General features: G+C 38.1%; 1 protein-coding gene across 2 annotated transcripts in view; it reads left to right on the top strand.

Annotated features, from left to right (window-relative positions):
• The first annotated feature begins 240 nt into the window (after positions 1–240).
• Positions 241–14584, top strand: part of MAEL (maelstrom spermatogenic transposon silencer) — a 30955-nt gene continuing 16611 nt past the window's right edge. Inside the window, exons 1-6 of one of the 2 annotated variants that reach the window (XM_045546615.1) lie at positions 243–451; positions 684–776; positions 2819–2918; positions 4595–4750; positions 6335–6376; positions 14407–14531. In XM_045546615.1, coding sequence (XP_045402571.1) covers positions 320–451; positions 684–776; positions 2819–2918; positions 4595–4750; positions 6335–6376; positions 14407–14531 — 648 coding nt within the window. In that variant the 5' untranslated portion in view covers positions 243–319. Of the gene's footprint in view, positions 452–683; positions 777–2818; positions 2919–4594; positions 4751–6334; positions 6377–14406; positions 14532–14584 lie in introns of both variants that reach the window. The other variant, XM_045546616.1, reaches the window with a different exon arrangement.

Here is a 14584-nt window from a genome sequence, read left to right on the forward strand (position 1 = left end):
TACGCAATAATGCGCACAAATCGCGCCCAGCCTTCCACGTGACAACGCCTCCGCCTGCGACTCACCCAGCCAATCAGAACGCTCTGCACCGGTGACTCCGCCTCACCCCCACGCCCTCACGAGGTGGAATCTTCCAGTCTCAGACTGTCCCCCCCCCCCCCCAGCGGTGCCACTGCGCCTGCGCCTCGCGCCCTGATTGGCCGAGAGCTGCGAGCTGCGCGCGCAGGCCCCCAGCTCGGTTGCTAAGGGCAGGAGCCCGCCGAGGGTGCTGGTGGCTTGTGCTGTCTCAGGCCCGCGTCGAGGCCCGCCTGCGCCCGCCATGCCGAACCGCAGGGCCAGCCGTAATGCCTACTACTTCTTCGTGCAGGAGAAGATCCCCGAGCTGCGCAGGCGAGGCCTGCCCGTGGCTCGCGTAGCCGATGCCATCCCCTACTGCTCCCCAGACTGGGCGGTAAGGCTGGAGGAGGGCGAGAGGGACGGGACAGGGCAGTTGGGCAAGAGCGGGGACAAGGCAGGAGGCTTCGAGGAGGCCAGGGGCCCCTTGCAGCCGGCGGGCGGCGAGGGAAGGCCCCTGCCCCTGGCTCTCGGCAAACCGACTCTGGAACTACCCGCGGGGCCCGGGGCGCTGGCCCTCCGTCCTCACGGCTGCTTCTCTTCTCTGTCTTCCCTTCAATCTCCCAAAGCTCCTGAGGGAGGAAGAAAAGGAGAAATACGCAGAAATGGCTCGAGAGTGGAGGGCTGCCCAAGGAAAGGACTCTGGGCCTTCAGAGAAGCAGGTACAGTTAGCAGGGGGGAGCAGCCGGCCGCCTGGCGCACAGGCCTGTTCAGTAGCTGCTGGGTGAGCAGATGGGCGACTGCCAAGGGCAGAGCGCTGGCTGATTTGGGTTAGTGCGGAGAAGAGTTTGGTGTTTTCCCCTGGGGTCAGAATGCCTGTTAAAAAAAGACGGGCTCCGTAACTAGGGCACATACGTATTGGTATAATCTGGTGGTGAGAGGCCTGCGGAATCTTTGTTAAGAAACCTGCAGATAGTAAACTGATCGGCAGTGGGAGTGTTTGATATTTAGGAGTTGTATTAGATGATTTCTAGGTGTCCCTTTCAATTCTTCCGTGATTTAAGAGCCCGTCTTTTCTCCTCTTTCCTTTCTTTTTTTGGATTCTTGAAAGTAGTTCAAACCATTCCTTTTTTTTTTTTTTATTTCAGCTCTTCATGGGGGTACAAAAGCTCAGGTTATATACATTGTCCATGTCCCGCCCATCCCCCTGAGTCAGAGCCTCAGGCGTGTCCATTCTCCAGACAGTGCGCCTGGCACTCACCATGTAGTCATACCTCCATCCCCTCCCCCCCCCACCTCCCCGAGTCTGCACCTTCAAGCATGACCATTCCCCAGAGGGTGCACGACGCACTCGTCATGTAGGCATACATCCATCCCCTCCCCCCACCCCCCATCCCAGTCTGATATCCAATTGGTATCCTTTCCCGATGTGCATTTAGGTGATGATCAGGGAAACCAATTTTCTGGTGAGTACATGTGATGCTTGTTTTTCCATTCTTTGGACACTTCACTTAATATAATGGGTTCCAACTCTCTCCAGGAGAACCAAAGAGATGTCATATCATCGTTATTTCTTATAGCTGAGTAGTACTCCATGGTATACATATACCACAGTTTACTAATCCATTCGTGGATTGATGGGCCTTTGGGTTGTTTCCACATCTTTGCAATTGTGAATTGTGCTGCCATAAACATTCAGGTACTGGTGTCTTTGTAATAGAATGACTTTTGTTCTTCTGGGTAGATGCCCAATAATGGGATTGCTGGATCGAATGGTAGGTCTACTTGAATCTGTTTAAGGTATCTCCATAATGCTTTCTACAGGGGTTGCACTAGTTTGCAGTCCCACCAGCAGTGTATGAGTGTTCCTTCCTTTTAAATGACACCCGAAACCAAGCCAGCTGTTGTGTAAAAATATTGGAATAACGAGATTTGGAGATGTTGTGTGTGGGTTTGCTTTACAAGTACAAGAATTGAATAAAGTTTGTTTGGGTAAATTTCCGTGTATGTTAAATACACAGAACGTTAAAATACAGAATAAAATTGTTTTCTTGCTGATTGGCATCGGGCAAGTGCAAGGTAATTCCAGTTTCCTCACCCCCACAGGTGTTTTTTTTCCATTCTTACATAGTAAAGTTCTTAAACTGTCAACATTGGATTGAAAAAAGTGTTTTGCTTGGTTTAGGTTGGAGAGATTTTAATTGTATGGACTTACGTTTGAGTAGAAGCTCTAGTTAGTTGAATTTGTACTTAGTTGTACTTGTGAGCTTTGATTTTTTTTTTCTTACTGTAATTTCTCATAAGACATTTCCTCTCAAAACTTAAGCTGTTATTTATATACCTCACATGAGATTGGGAGTCAACATGATCAGATTTTTTTTACTTTAGGTGAAAACAAACAATATTATAGTTCTTTGGGGAATGGTGTGTTTTTTTGAACGCTGGCTTGGCACCTAGTAGGCGGCTCATGATTATCTTGGTAAATCAGTAGTGGGCAAATGGCTTTCAGTAATAGTTGAATTGGTTATTTAGAGTAATATTACAAATAACATCAATATAATATTAATACATATTCAGAATATTTATAGATTTTAGCTGCCTTTGGATGTTGGTGTTAATGACAAATATGTTTATTCATTGGGTTCATTAGCCTTGAGAAGTAATCAATGGGCTGTTTTGCAGTTATTTTGCTAAATTTAAATATGTGATCTGAAGTGCCCAGCCAGATTTTAAATATGTAGTCAATCATTCTCTTCCTCTTTAGAAACCTGTTTCCACACCACCGAGGAGGCCAGGCATGCTTGTACCAAAGCAGAATGTTTCACTCCCAGATATGTCAAGTTTGTCTCTAAAAAGTGATCAAGGTAGAGTAATCCTAAAGTATTTTTCTTAAATAAATTTGGATGCTTAAATCATTGTAATGATCAGAAAAAGTGTTTTCTGTTCATTTTGATCTCCATTTCAAAGTAATTGCCTACAAGTGTTAAATATTATGGTGCTAAAGTTATAAAGATCAAGTAATTTGTAATTGTTAATACTGGAGAGATTTTTTTTTAAACAAACTGGTCTCTTGGTTTCTACCACTTCATGTTATTAAATAGAAATATTTCTTAGACTTGTTTTATGGCTAGGCACTGGAATACATTTAAATTATAAAGGTAGACAGGAGAAATAATGAGATCTATTGTACAGTATAGTGACTGTAGTTAATAATGTAATGTATATTTTTTAATTGCTAAGAGTAAGTTTTAAATATTCACAACACAAAAAAGTGAGGTGATATGTTAATTAGCCTAAGTTAATCATTCTATAATGTACACATAAATCAAACCACATTGTACCCCACAAATATATACATAATTATTATTTGTTAATTAAAAATAAAATTTAAAAATTTTAAGGGGGGTTATAAAGGTTAAAATAAATTATTGAGCTAGCCTAGAAGAGAACCTAGTTGAGATGGGCCCTTACCATTCCTTCTAGCTGTTTTTATTGTGTTCTGCCTTTGTTTTGTTTTGTTTTTTTTTTGAGTCAGAGTCTCGCTCTGTTGCCCAGGCTATAGTGCCGTGGCATCAGCCTAGCTCGCAGCAACCTCAAACAACTGGGCTCAAGCGATCCTCCTGCCTCAGCCTCCTGAATAGCTGGGACTACAGGCATGTGCCACCATGCCCGGCTAATTTTTCTGTATATATTTTTTTAGCTGTCCATATAATTTGTTTCTATTTTTAGTAGAGACAGGGGTCTTGCTCTTGCTCAGCCTGGTCTCCAACTCCTGACCTTGAGCAATCCACCCACCTCGGCCTCCCAAAGTGCGAGGATTACAGGCGTGATCCACTGCACCTGGCCGTGTTCTGCCTTTGTTGAACACTAATAAACTTTTAACAGTCTTAAATGTGGCCAGTCCTGATAAATAAGAACACTTTACACATTCTTACATTACTTTCTTCCTTTATAGAATTTGTAGGTAGTCTTGTGTGTATTGGTAAAAAGTAAAAAAGGAATGAACTAAATTTTTCATAGTTTATGTTACAGAGTTTTTCTATACTGATTTTGCTTGGCTTTATTTCCAAGGCTATGTATTTGTTGAATATTGTGTCCTGTTATTCCTGAGATTCAGGACTTAGGTATAGCTGAGTTACGTAGAACTGGCTGCAAGTTTGAATAATTTTGTTGCTTCATGCAAAGAGTGGTTACTACTTAATCCTTGATAAGTATAATTATAAAAATTTTTTAGATGATATATATGCTAATTAACCTATCACTATACATTATATGCATCAAAATATCACTGTATATCCCATGCATATGTACAATTATTGTCAATTAAAAAATAAAAAATTTTATTTATTTGGTACAGCTGATTGATTAGTTTTCTCTTTTTGGCTCATTTAGGAATATAGGAACACAAAGAAAATGGTCCTTAAATGTTTTTTTTTCCCTTGATTTAAAGAGGCTTTTGTGGAAGGGGTAAATTTGAGACACTCATTTGTTAGTTTTGTCATATACATATATATTTTTTCTGTTTGTTTTGTTTTTTTAGCTCTCTTTGGTGGCATTTTTTATTTTTTGAACATTTTTAGCCATGGTGAGCTGCCGCCTCATTGTGAACAGCGCTTCCTCCCTTGTGAAATTGGCTGTGTTAAATATTCTCTCCAAGAAGGTATTATGGCAGATTTCCACAGTTTTATAAATCCTGGTAAGTAGCCAGTTAGAGTAGATGGTAGATCTTAAAAGTGTATGTTTTTTATCTCAACTTGATTTGGTAATAGTATTTGTTTTCTTAAAAGCTGAATAATATGCATCTGGGTTCTTAAAAATGTCACAAGACTTCCTAACACATAGTTGAAAAACTATTAAGAATTAGGTGTTGACAAGAGTTTTTGGTTTAGGCTTTTATCCTCAAGTAAGCATTAAAATCGAGTGGATGGAATACCTGAATAATGCATAGCCTGCTGTTTGCTTACTGTGGCCTTACATCCTGGAATTTTTCTAAAAGCTTTTTATGCTTTGATCTTTTCCTTCTCTACCCCGTCCTTCAACTCGGTGGTCACTAGTTTAGTAAGCTGCTGTTGCTTTGTAACCTTGAGGAAATTACTTAACCTCTCTGAACCTATGCACTCATCTGTAAAGTGGGGATAATGCATATTGGAGGGCTGTTCTAAACAATAGATGAGAAAATATGGAAATAGCGTAGTGCTTAATAGGCTCTCGGTTGTTACCAGCATCTCTTCTTCCCACTACTCCATTAAAAGCAAAATAGGTATAAAGACATAAGATTTAATTATGTTCCCAAGAGGATAAATAGTAGTTAAGGAAACATCATACCTTGAAGATAAATAGGAGAAATATATAGGAAGAAGCAACTGGGGAAAGAACTTCATCTTTAGTTTTGTTGATTAGTTAGGACATCCCAGCACTTTTTTCTCCTCATTTTAGATGACAGAAAAACTAATCATCCTAATCCTACTTATGAGGCATTAGGACAAGTCAGATAGCTACTTTTTTTCCATAGGGGTTGTAAAGCATTAAAAAGATAGAATTTGGAGACTTTTTTTCCCCCTCAGAAATGCATATACATCTTGCTGCATCAAGGGCCTCACAACCACCTGAAGCCCATTCATGGACCCCTAGTTAAGACTCCTTTGGCACAAACTTCTTTTATCTAGTATTTCTTTCTCTGTAAGAAGTAACTTGCTTTTAAATGTAGCTTAGACAATATACAAAAATTGTTTGATAATTGTCATATGTTTGGTTTAAAAAAAACACTATGAAGGTTTACTTTTATCTTTTCTTTTCTTTTCTTTTTTCTGTTTTTTTTTTTTTTTTTTTTTTGAGACGGAGTCTCACTCTGTCACCCAGGCTAGAGTGCCGTGGCGTCAGCCTAGCTCACAGCAACCTCAAACTCCTGGGCTCAAGTGATCCTCCTGCCTCAGCCTCCCGAGTGGCTGGGACTACAGGCATGTGCCACCATGCCCAGCTAATTTTTTTCTATATATTTTTATTTGTCCATATAATTTTTCTATTTTTAGTAGAGAGGGGGGTCTCGCTCTTGCTCAGGCTGGTCTCAAACTCCTGAGCTCAAATGATCCACCTGTCTCGGCCTCCCAGAGTGCTAGGACTACAGGCGCAAGCCTCGGCATCCGGCCTTACTTTTATATTTTCATGTAAGAAAATTTACTTAACCTGTGTTATGACTTGGTCATCCTATGGAGTATTACTGTAGCACAACTAGAGAACTTTCGTATTTCTGCTTTTCTCAACAAAATATTTTATGTTATAGGTGAAATTCCACGAGGATTTCGGTTTCATTGTCAGGCTGCAAGTAAGTATAAAGGAGGAGGTAGAATATAGGAATTGAATATATGTATACCTAGTTAAAACTTACTCCTTTAACTCATAAAGCATAAGCCGGGGAAAAATAACCTTAGGTTATTTATTGTTGGAGAGTCTGCATAGAAATGATAGATGGTGTCTGTGATCTATAAAAACTTCATACTTATAATATCCCTTTTCTTTCAGGAGATTGTAGTTTGATTTTGTGTATATATCCTTTAACCTCAAGGTCAGCTTCTTTTATTGGCCAGGTCTTTAGAAAATTCTTTTAGGAGGTCTCAGATTGTCTAGATTTGGGGTTATTTTCAAGGATGTCCATTCAAAAAAATTTTTTTTAAAGTTGTTGCTTCAAAAATAACAGTAGTAAACCAACAAAACCATTCTGAATTTTTTTTAGATGAGGAAAACAGGTTCTTATTTTAAGTATTTTGCAACTGAAGGACATGACTGTGTATATCTAAGCTCTTGAACTAAACTCTTTTCTGGAAACTAGGTTTTAAGCAGTTTTCTGTTTGCTTAGGATGAAAATCCTGATAGTAGGTTTATTTTTTAATTTATTTTAATTCAAAAGTGTCATTGTTTGATTAGGGAACCATTTAATGATTCCTGTATCTAAAGTATTTTTTTATTTAAAAATATGGACAACTAGCCTATAGAAAGTGTTTGAAATTAGAAATAAGCTTTTCAAATCTGCCGTAACAAGCAGCTATATTATAGTACTTGTAACACTGTTTTTTTATAAATGAGAATATTTTGGTTGTGTATTGAATGTATTCCAGTCTTAGTGAAAAATATGTACTAATCCATTATTTGTTTGCTGGAATCAAGGATATAGGCTGTGGAATAAGGACTGTAAGGGAGAATTTTTTAGTGGGTCCCCTCATGGAGCTCTAAATAAAAAGAAAATTTGTGATATAAAAGGCAAATTCTGTAGTTACTTTGAAGTGTGAATGTAGTTAATCTCCCCAAGTGTTACATTATCTGAGGTTGTTGAACTAAATATATGAAAGTAAAAAAGCATAAATAGAAACTTAGCTGCTGAATTAATTTTCACATTTTTACTTAAACTGTTTCTGGTTTATTCATTTATTGAATGCATTGCAGTCCCTACTATGTGCCAGACACTTATTTGTGACAGTGTCACTGGCTTACTGTTTCTTTGATATTTTGAACAATGTATTTTTAAAGACCTATTTTTACAGCCTTTTCAAATTAATCAGATTAACAGAAAGTGTGGTTCTTTAAAAAAAAAAAAAAACCCCGTTATTAACTCTAGGAATGTTTTCTTAATTTATTAAACTAATTGAAACTGAGCACAATGTGTCTCATTCTAGGGATCTTAAAATGTTTGGTGCTTACCAATGTAAGCATGTCTTAAATTGCCAGTTTGATAACCCTGGGAAATGTGCCAATTAATTAAGATAAATGACTATTAGAGTGATAGCTGTTATCAACATAATAACTAAAAATGTCCATGCTAATGTAATTGAGCTGATTTGGAGGAGAACATGTTTTGTACAGTAACGCAGTGGAACACATCTACACGTGGATGTGATGAGTCTAAGTAGTAGCTAAGGAACTTGCATATAGATCTCTCAAGTGCACCTGTGCTCTCTGATGTTTTATGAAGTATGAGTGTGGGGGTAGGAGGTGCTCATTCTTCTCTTTCCCCACTTCAGCCAGAGGAGCTCTGCTTCGCTTCATTTTACTGGTTAACGATTTTCATGAGAGACGTTCTGCTTTAAAACAAAGCTTTCAGCTTCCTATACAAATGGTTCATCAGCTTTTCAAATGAAGCTGAATACACACAAAAATTATACCATTTACTTAAGGTATAAAGAATATTAATGAACAATAGTGGACCCACCAGTCAGGTAAAAAATAGCACATTGCCAGTACTGTTGAAGGTCTCTATTTCTCTCTGATTGCATCCCATTCCATCTTTCTGAAAGAACCACAATTGTGAATTTTGTGTTAATCATTTCCTTTATTTTCAGAATAGTTTTATTACGTGTACATATGTGTTTAAATGATGTGTTTAATTCTTGTTTTGACCCTTATTAATATTGTGTATATATTTCTATACCCATATTTTTTTTTGAGACAGAGTCTCGCTCTGTTGCCCAGGCTAGAGTGAGTGCCATGGCGTCCTCCTAGGTCACAGCAACCTCAAACTCCTGGGCTCAAGCAATCCTTCTGCCTCAGCCTCCCGAGTAGCTGGGGCTACAGGCATGCGCCACCATGCCTGGCTAATTTTTTCTATATATTTTTAGTTGTCCATATAATTTGTTTCTATTTTTGGTAGAGACGGGGTCTCGCTCTTGCTCAGGCTGGTCTCAAACTCCTGAGCTGAAAGGATCCGCCTGCCTCGGCCTCCCAAGTGCTAGGATTACAGGCGTGAGCCACCGCGCCCGGCTATACCCGTATTTTTTAACTTGATGTCTTTTTCCTATTTTCTATTGAAGTTTCTTAATGGTTTGTGAAAGTTTAATATATCTTTGCTTACTGATTTTTAAAATTGTGTGCAGATACCTGTTTTCAGTTGGTGCCTTATTTTCACTCTATGATGTCTTTTAACGAACAGATGTTTTTATTTTTACTCTTCATTTTGTAGAGACAGGGCCTCACTCTGTTGCCCAGGCTGGAGGTCAGTGGTAATTCATAGGTGCAGTCATAGCACACGGTAGCCTTGAGCTCTGGGCTTAAGCAATCCTCTTGCCTCAGCCTCTCGTGTAACTGGGACTACAGGTGCCCTGCTTGTTTTTCTTTTTAATTTAGTAAACATATCAATCTTTTATTTGTGGGTTTTTGTGTCTTATTTAAGAATTCTTCTCTACTCCAAGGTCTCTGTTTTCTTCTAAAAATTATAAAGCTTTGTTTTTCATATCCAGGTTCTCTTCTACCTGGAATTGACTTATGTATGGTATGAGATAGAGATTCACTTTCATTTTTTCCCCATGTGGATAATCAATTGTTTCAGCATCATTTATTGAATAAATTTGTTCACCAATATGTAGTGTCACCTGTATCATAATGGCCTTTTTGTTCTCTTTATTGTGTTACATCGATCTTTTTTTGGTGTCATCATCATATTCTTAAATAGTAGTTTGTCAAGTCCCTTGACCTTGCTAATTTGGAATATCATGGCTATTTTGGCCCTTTGTTCTTCCGTATACAATTTAGAATCAGTTTTTCATGTTTGACATTAGATTGTTTTAGAGAAAACTGATATCTTCATTATATTGAGTCTATCTGTGAACATGGGACTGTCCTCTTATTTTTTAGGTCTGTAATGCCTTTCAATAAAGTTTCATAATTTTCTCCGTAATCTTAATGTCTTTTGTTAAATTTATAGTTTATCTTACCTTTTTGCTGCTATAACAAATCTCTTGAAATTATATTTTCTGTTGTTTACTTTTATATTTTGATTTATCCCACCCATTGCCAAACTCTTGAGTTTTTATTAAATGTCTTACATACTCATATCTGTGAAACCACTTTTTGTTCTTTCTAAACTACATTATCTTTATTTACATTTTTAAAAATTTGTTTTGTCTTAGGACCTTTAGTTTCTTTTTTCACTAGTGAGTATGCTATTTGCTGTAGTTTTCTTTTTTATTTCCCCCCTCATGTTTTTGGTGCACACTCTTTATCAGGATAAAGACCTTTCCTTCTATAGATTCACTTCATTTTATTGCACTTCACAGATACTGTGTTTTTTACAAATTGGAGATTTGTGGCAACCCTGCATCAAGCAAGTCTGTCGGTGCCAATTTTCCAACAGCATGTGCTTTCTTTGTGTCTCTGTGTCACATTTTGGTAATTCTTGCAGTATTTCAGACTTTTTCATTATATTTGCTATGGTGATCTATAATCAGTGATCTTTGATGTTACTGTGGTAGTGGTATAGGGGCACCACAAACCGTGCCTATGTAATATGGCAAATTTAATAAATGTGTGTGTTCTGACTAGTCCACTGACTGGCCGACTGTTCCCTCATTTCTCTCTGTGGGCCTCCCTATTCCCTGGGACACAACAATATGGAAATTAGGCCAATTAATAACCTCTGTGTGTTCAAGTGAAAGCAAGAGTCACGCATCTCTCACTTTAAATCAAAAGCTAGAAGTGATTAAGCTTAGTGAGAAAGGCACATCAAAAGCCAAGACAGACCAAAAGCTAGGCCTCTTGTGCAAAACAGCCAAGTTGTGAATGCAAAGGAAAAGTGCTTGAAGGAAATTAAGTGTTCCTCCAGTGAACATACCAGTGATAAAAAAGCAAAACAGCCTTATTGCTAATGTGAAGGAAGTTTTAGTGGTCTGAATAGAAGATCACACCAGCCCCAACATTTCCTTAACCCAAAACATAATCCAGAGTTAGGCCCTGCCTGTCTTTAAATCTGTGAAGGCCGAGAGAGGTGAGAAAGCTGCAGAAGAAAAGTTTGAAGATAGAAGTTCGTTAATGAGTCTTAAGGAAAGAAGCCATTGCCATTACATAGAAATGCAAGGTAAAGCAGCAAGTTACTCAGAAGATCGAGCTAGGATAATTGATGAAGGTGGCTACACTAAAATTTCCAATGGATATAAAACTACCTCCTGTCGGAAGAAGATGCCATTTAGAGCTTTAAAGCAAGGCATTGACTTCTCTCTAGTTATCAGACAGGCTGAATCTCCAATTAGGGACTAATGCCGCCGGATACTTTAAGTGGAAGCCAGTGCTCGATTTACCATTCTAAAAATCCTGGGGTTCTTAGGAATTATGCTAAATCAACGCTGCCTGTGCTCTTTAAATTGACTAACAAAGCCTGAATGACAGTGCATATGTTTTACAGGATGGTTTACTGAGTATTTTAAGCCCACTGTTGAGATCTACCACTCAGAAGAAAAGATTCCTTTCAAAATTTTACTTATTGACAATGCTCACCCAAGAGCTCTGATCGAGATGTACAAGATTAATGTTTTTGTGCTTGCTAATACAGTATCCATTCTGCAGCCCATAGATAAAGGAGTAATTTCAATGTTCAAGTCTTTACTATTTAAGAAAAACATTTTATAAAGCTATAGCTGCCATAAATAGTGATTCCTCTTATGGATCTGAACAAAGCAAACTGAAAACCTTCTGGAAAGGATTCACCATTCTAGATGCCATTGAGAACATTTGTGACTCATGGGAGGAGGTTAAAATAGCAACATTAACAGGAGTTTGAAGGAAGTTGATTCCGGCCCTCATGGATAACTTTGAGGGATTTAAGACTTCAGTGGAAGAAGTAATTGCAGATGCGAGGTGGAAATAGCAAGAGAACTAGAGGTGGAACCTGAAGATTTGACTGAATTGCTGCAATCTCATGAGAAAGCTTTAAATGATGAGGAATATGCTGTGAATATTGTTGAAATGACAACAAAGGACTTAGAATATTACATAAACTTAGTTGATAAAGCAGCAGCGGTCTTTGAGAGGATTGACTCCAGTTTTGGAAGACATTCTGCTATGAGTAAAAGGCTATCAAATGGTATCACATGCTACAGAGAAATCTTTCATGAAAGGAAGAGTCGATCGATATGACAAACTTCATTGTTGTATTATTTTAAGAAATTGCTACAGCCACCCCAGCCTTTAGCAACCACCACCCTGATCAGTCAGCAGCCGTCAACATCAAGACAAGACCCTCCACCAGCAAAAAGATTGAGACTTGTTGAAGGTTCAGATGATCATTAGCATTTTTTTAGCAATAAGATTTTTAAATTAAGGTATGTACATGTTTTTAGACATAATGCTGTTGCACTCAATAGACTATAGTGTAAACATAACTTTTGTTACGGGGAAACCAAAATATTCTCATGACTCACTTTATTTTGATGTTCACTTTTTTGCAGTGGTCTGAAACCAAACACGGCATCTCCAAGGGATGCCTATATTCCCAGTTTGGCAGTTTGGCTAGAGAGATACCAGTTGCACATTTTAATGAATGCTCTTTCTGCATCTCAGATAATTTGTGTCTGTTTGTGTGGTAATGCCCTAATTTAAACCAACCTTGCCTTTCAGGAGCAAACCCAACGTGGTTACTGTATATCTCTTAAATAAATTACTAAGTTTGGTTTGCTACTATTTTATTTCATAGTTTTTGCATTTATGGTAATGGCTCAGGTTGGCCTTACTTAGTTTTACTGTCAAGGTTGTTTTGCCATCATAAAATGGACTGGGGAATAGGTTTTGAGTATTTGAATTTGTTTTTTGGTTCTGCAGAAATTATTGTCTTTCATTTCGCGGAACATGTTAAGCCCAATTATTTTAAAATCTTATGTCTGATAATTCTATTATAGGGGTTTTCCTTTGGATTTAATTTTTTTTTTTTTTTTAGTCAGGATGTCACTCTGTTGCATGGGCTAGAGTGCAGTGGCATCACCATAGCTTGTTGCAACCTCAAACCCCTGGGCTCAAGCAATCCTCCTGCCTCAGCCTCCTAAGAAGCTGAGAGTACAGGAGGGGCACACCACTGTGCCCAGCATTGGGTTTGAGTATAGTCTATTGGTTATCTTGATAATTCAGTCGTTATCAGATCTCTTTATACATCTAGTTATTTAATATTTTTAATCGAGTGCTGAACAGTATATATGAAAACTTATTACTTCTCTCCAAAGAAGATTTATGATTACGTCTGGCAGGAAGGTGGAACCACTGAAATCTCAAGATTACCTTAATTCATTTTCAGGGATTAAGGGGCTTCAGACTTTACAGCAGTTAGTCTATTTCTGGTTAATCTTTACTGGAAAACGGGTGAGGGTAGACAGATGACTGCCAAAGGATTATCAGTAAAATTTACTGTTGACTTCACAACATAAACAATGGAAGCTAGAAAACAATGGAATTTTTTTTTTAATTGTAAATTTTTTATTTACAGAAGTAATGCTGAAATAATAATTTTAATTCTTACCAGCTCTGAGTCTAATGAAAACTCTGTCCAGTTTCTCAGCCTCTAAATCTCCTTTTCCAGAATTGTTAAATACCCCTGGGGAGAAACAGACCCACATGGCCAGATTCAGCTCTCTAAGATTTCTTCCCTTCCAAGGTTTTGGGCCTATAATTCTTCACTGCATTTCTGTCTCTAGTACTTTCAAGCAGGTGTTTCATTTGTTCAGCTTTTCCATAGTCTGTCATCAGAAGACTCCCGCATTTTTTTTTACAGTTTCTAATTTTATGCTGAAATTTGTAATTTGATCTCCTCAAATATAAGCACAATTATTTAAAATCTGTGTTAATAACTTCAGTATCTCAAATGCCTCTGGGTTCATCTTTCTACCAACTTTATTTTGATTCTCATTCTCCTTTCTTTGTGTACCTGGTTATTTATAGAATATTTGGGGAAAAAATGATTTCAGAGTAATTTGAGGCCTCTGATGGTGTTATCTTCCCCCAGAGAGGATTTATGTTTGCTGCTTTAAGACACCTGGGAGCCTAAAAAGCCACGCCGCATGGGCTGTCAAAAGCACACTGCTTAGCCATTGAGCTTCCTTATCTGGAATTGGCAAGTGACCCAGGGGAAAAACTCCCCCAAAGCTAGTCTCACTTGTCTGGATTTTGGTAGTCTCCTGCATCTTGACCTAATAATTCCTTACTGCTCTGTGTGCTCTTAATACCCTCAAGCCTTTTTATTTTTTTGTGAGAGGGTTGGTCTGAATTACTTGACCCTTTTTTATTCTGGAAGTGGAAATCGTCATCCTATAACCTTTTAAAAAGCAGTCATTACTGTTAAGTTCTCAAGCCTTATTAATCAAACATTCATGAAAAGCAATTGATTCCTGTGATTCTCAATTGTTTGTCTTTATTGTGTACATATCACCTCATAGAATGACTGTAAGATTATGGATTAAAATATATAAAGTACCTAACCATAACCAGGCATTGTACAAGTGCTTAAGTATGAGTTACCCACTACCGTCTTCTTGTATTCCTACTTCCATACCTACCCTGTAATATTTTTCTTGCTCAAAATTTGAAATTTTGTCTCCTTTTTATTTCTTTCAGGTGATTCTAGTCACAAGATTCCTATTTCAAACTTTGAATCTGGGCATGACCAAGCAACTGTGTTACAAAACCTTTATAGATTTATTCATCCATACCCAGGGAGCTGGCCACCTATATACTGCAAGGTAATTTCAAGTTAATAAGTTCTGTTAAGGTATCCATTTAGATGCTAAAAGAT

This window comes from Lemur catta, chromosome 3, assembly GCF_020740605.2.
Source record: "Lemur catta isolate mLemCat1 chromosome 3, mLemCat1.pri, whole genome shotgun sequence".
Lineage (NCBI taxonomy): Eukaryota > Metazoa > Chordata > Mammalia > Primates > Lemuridae > Lemur > Lemur catta.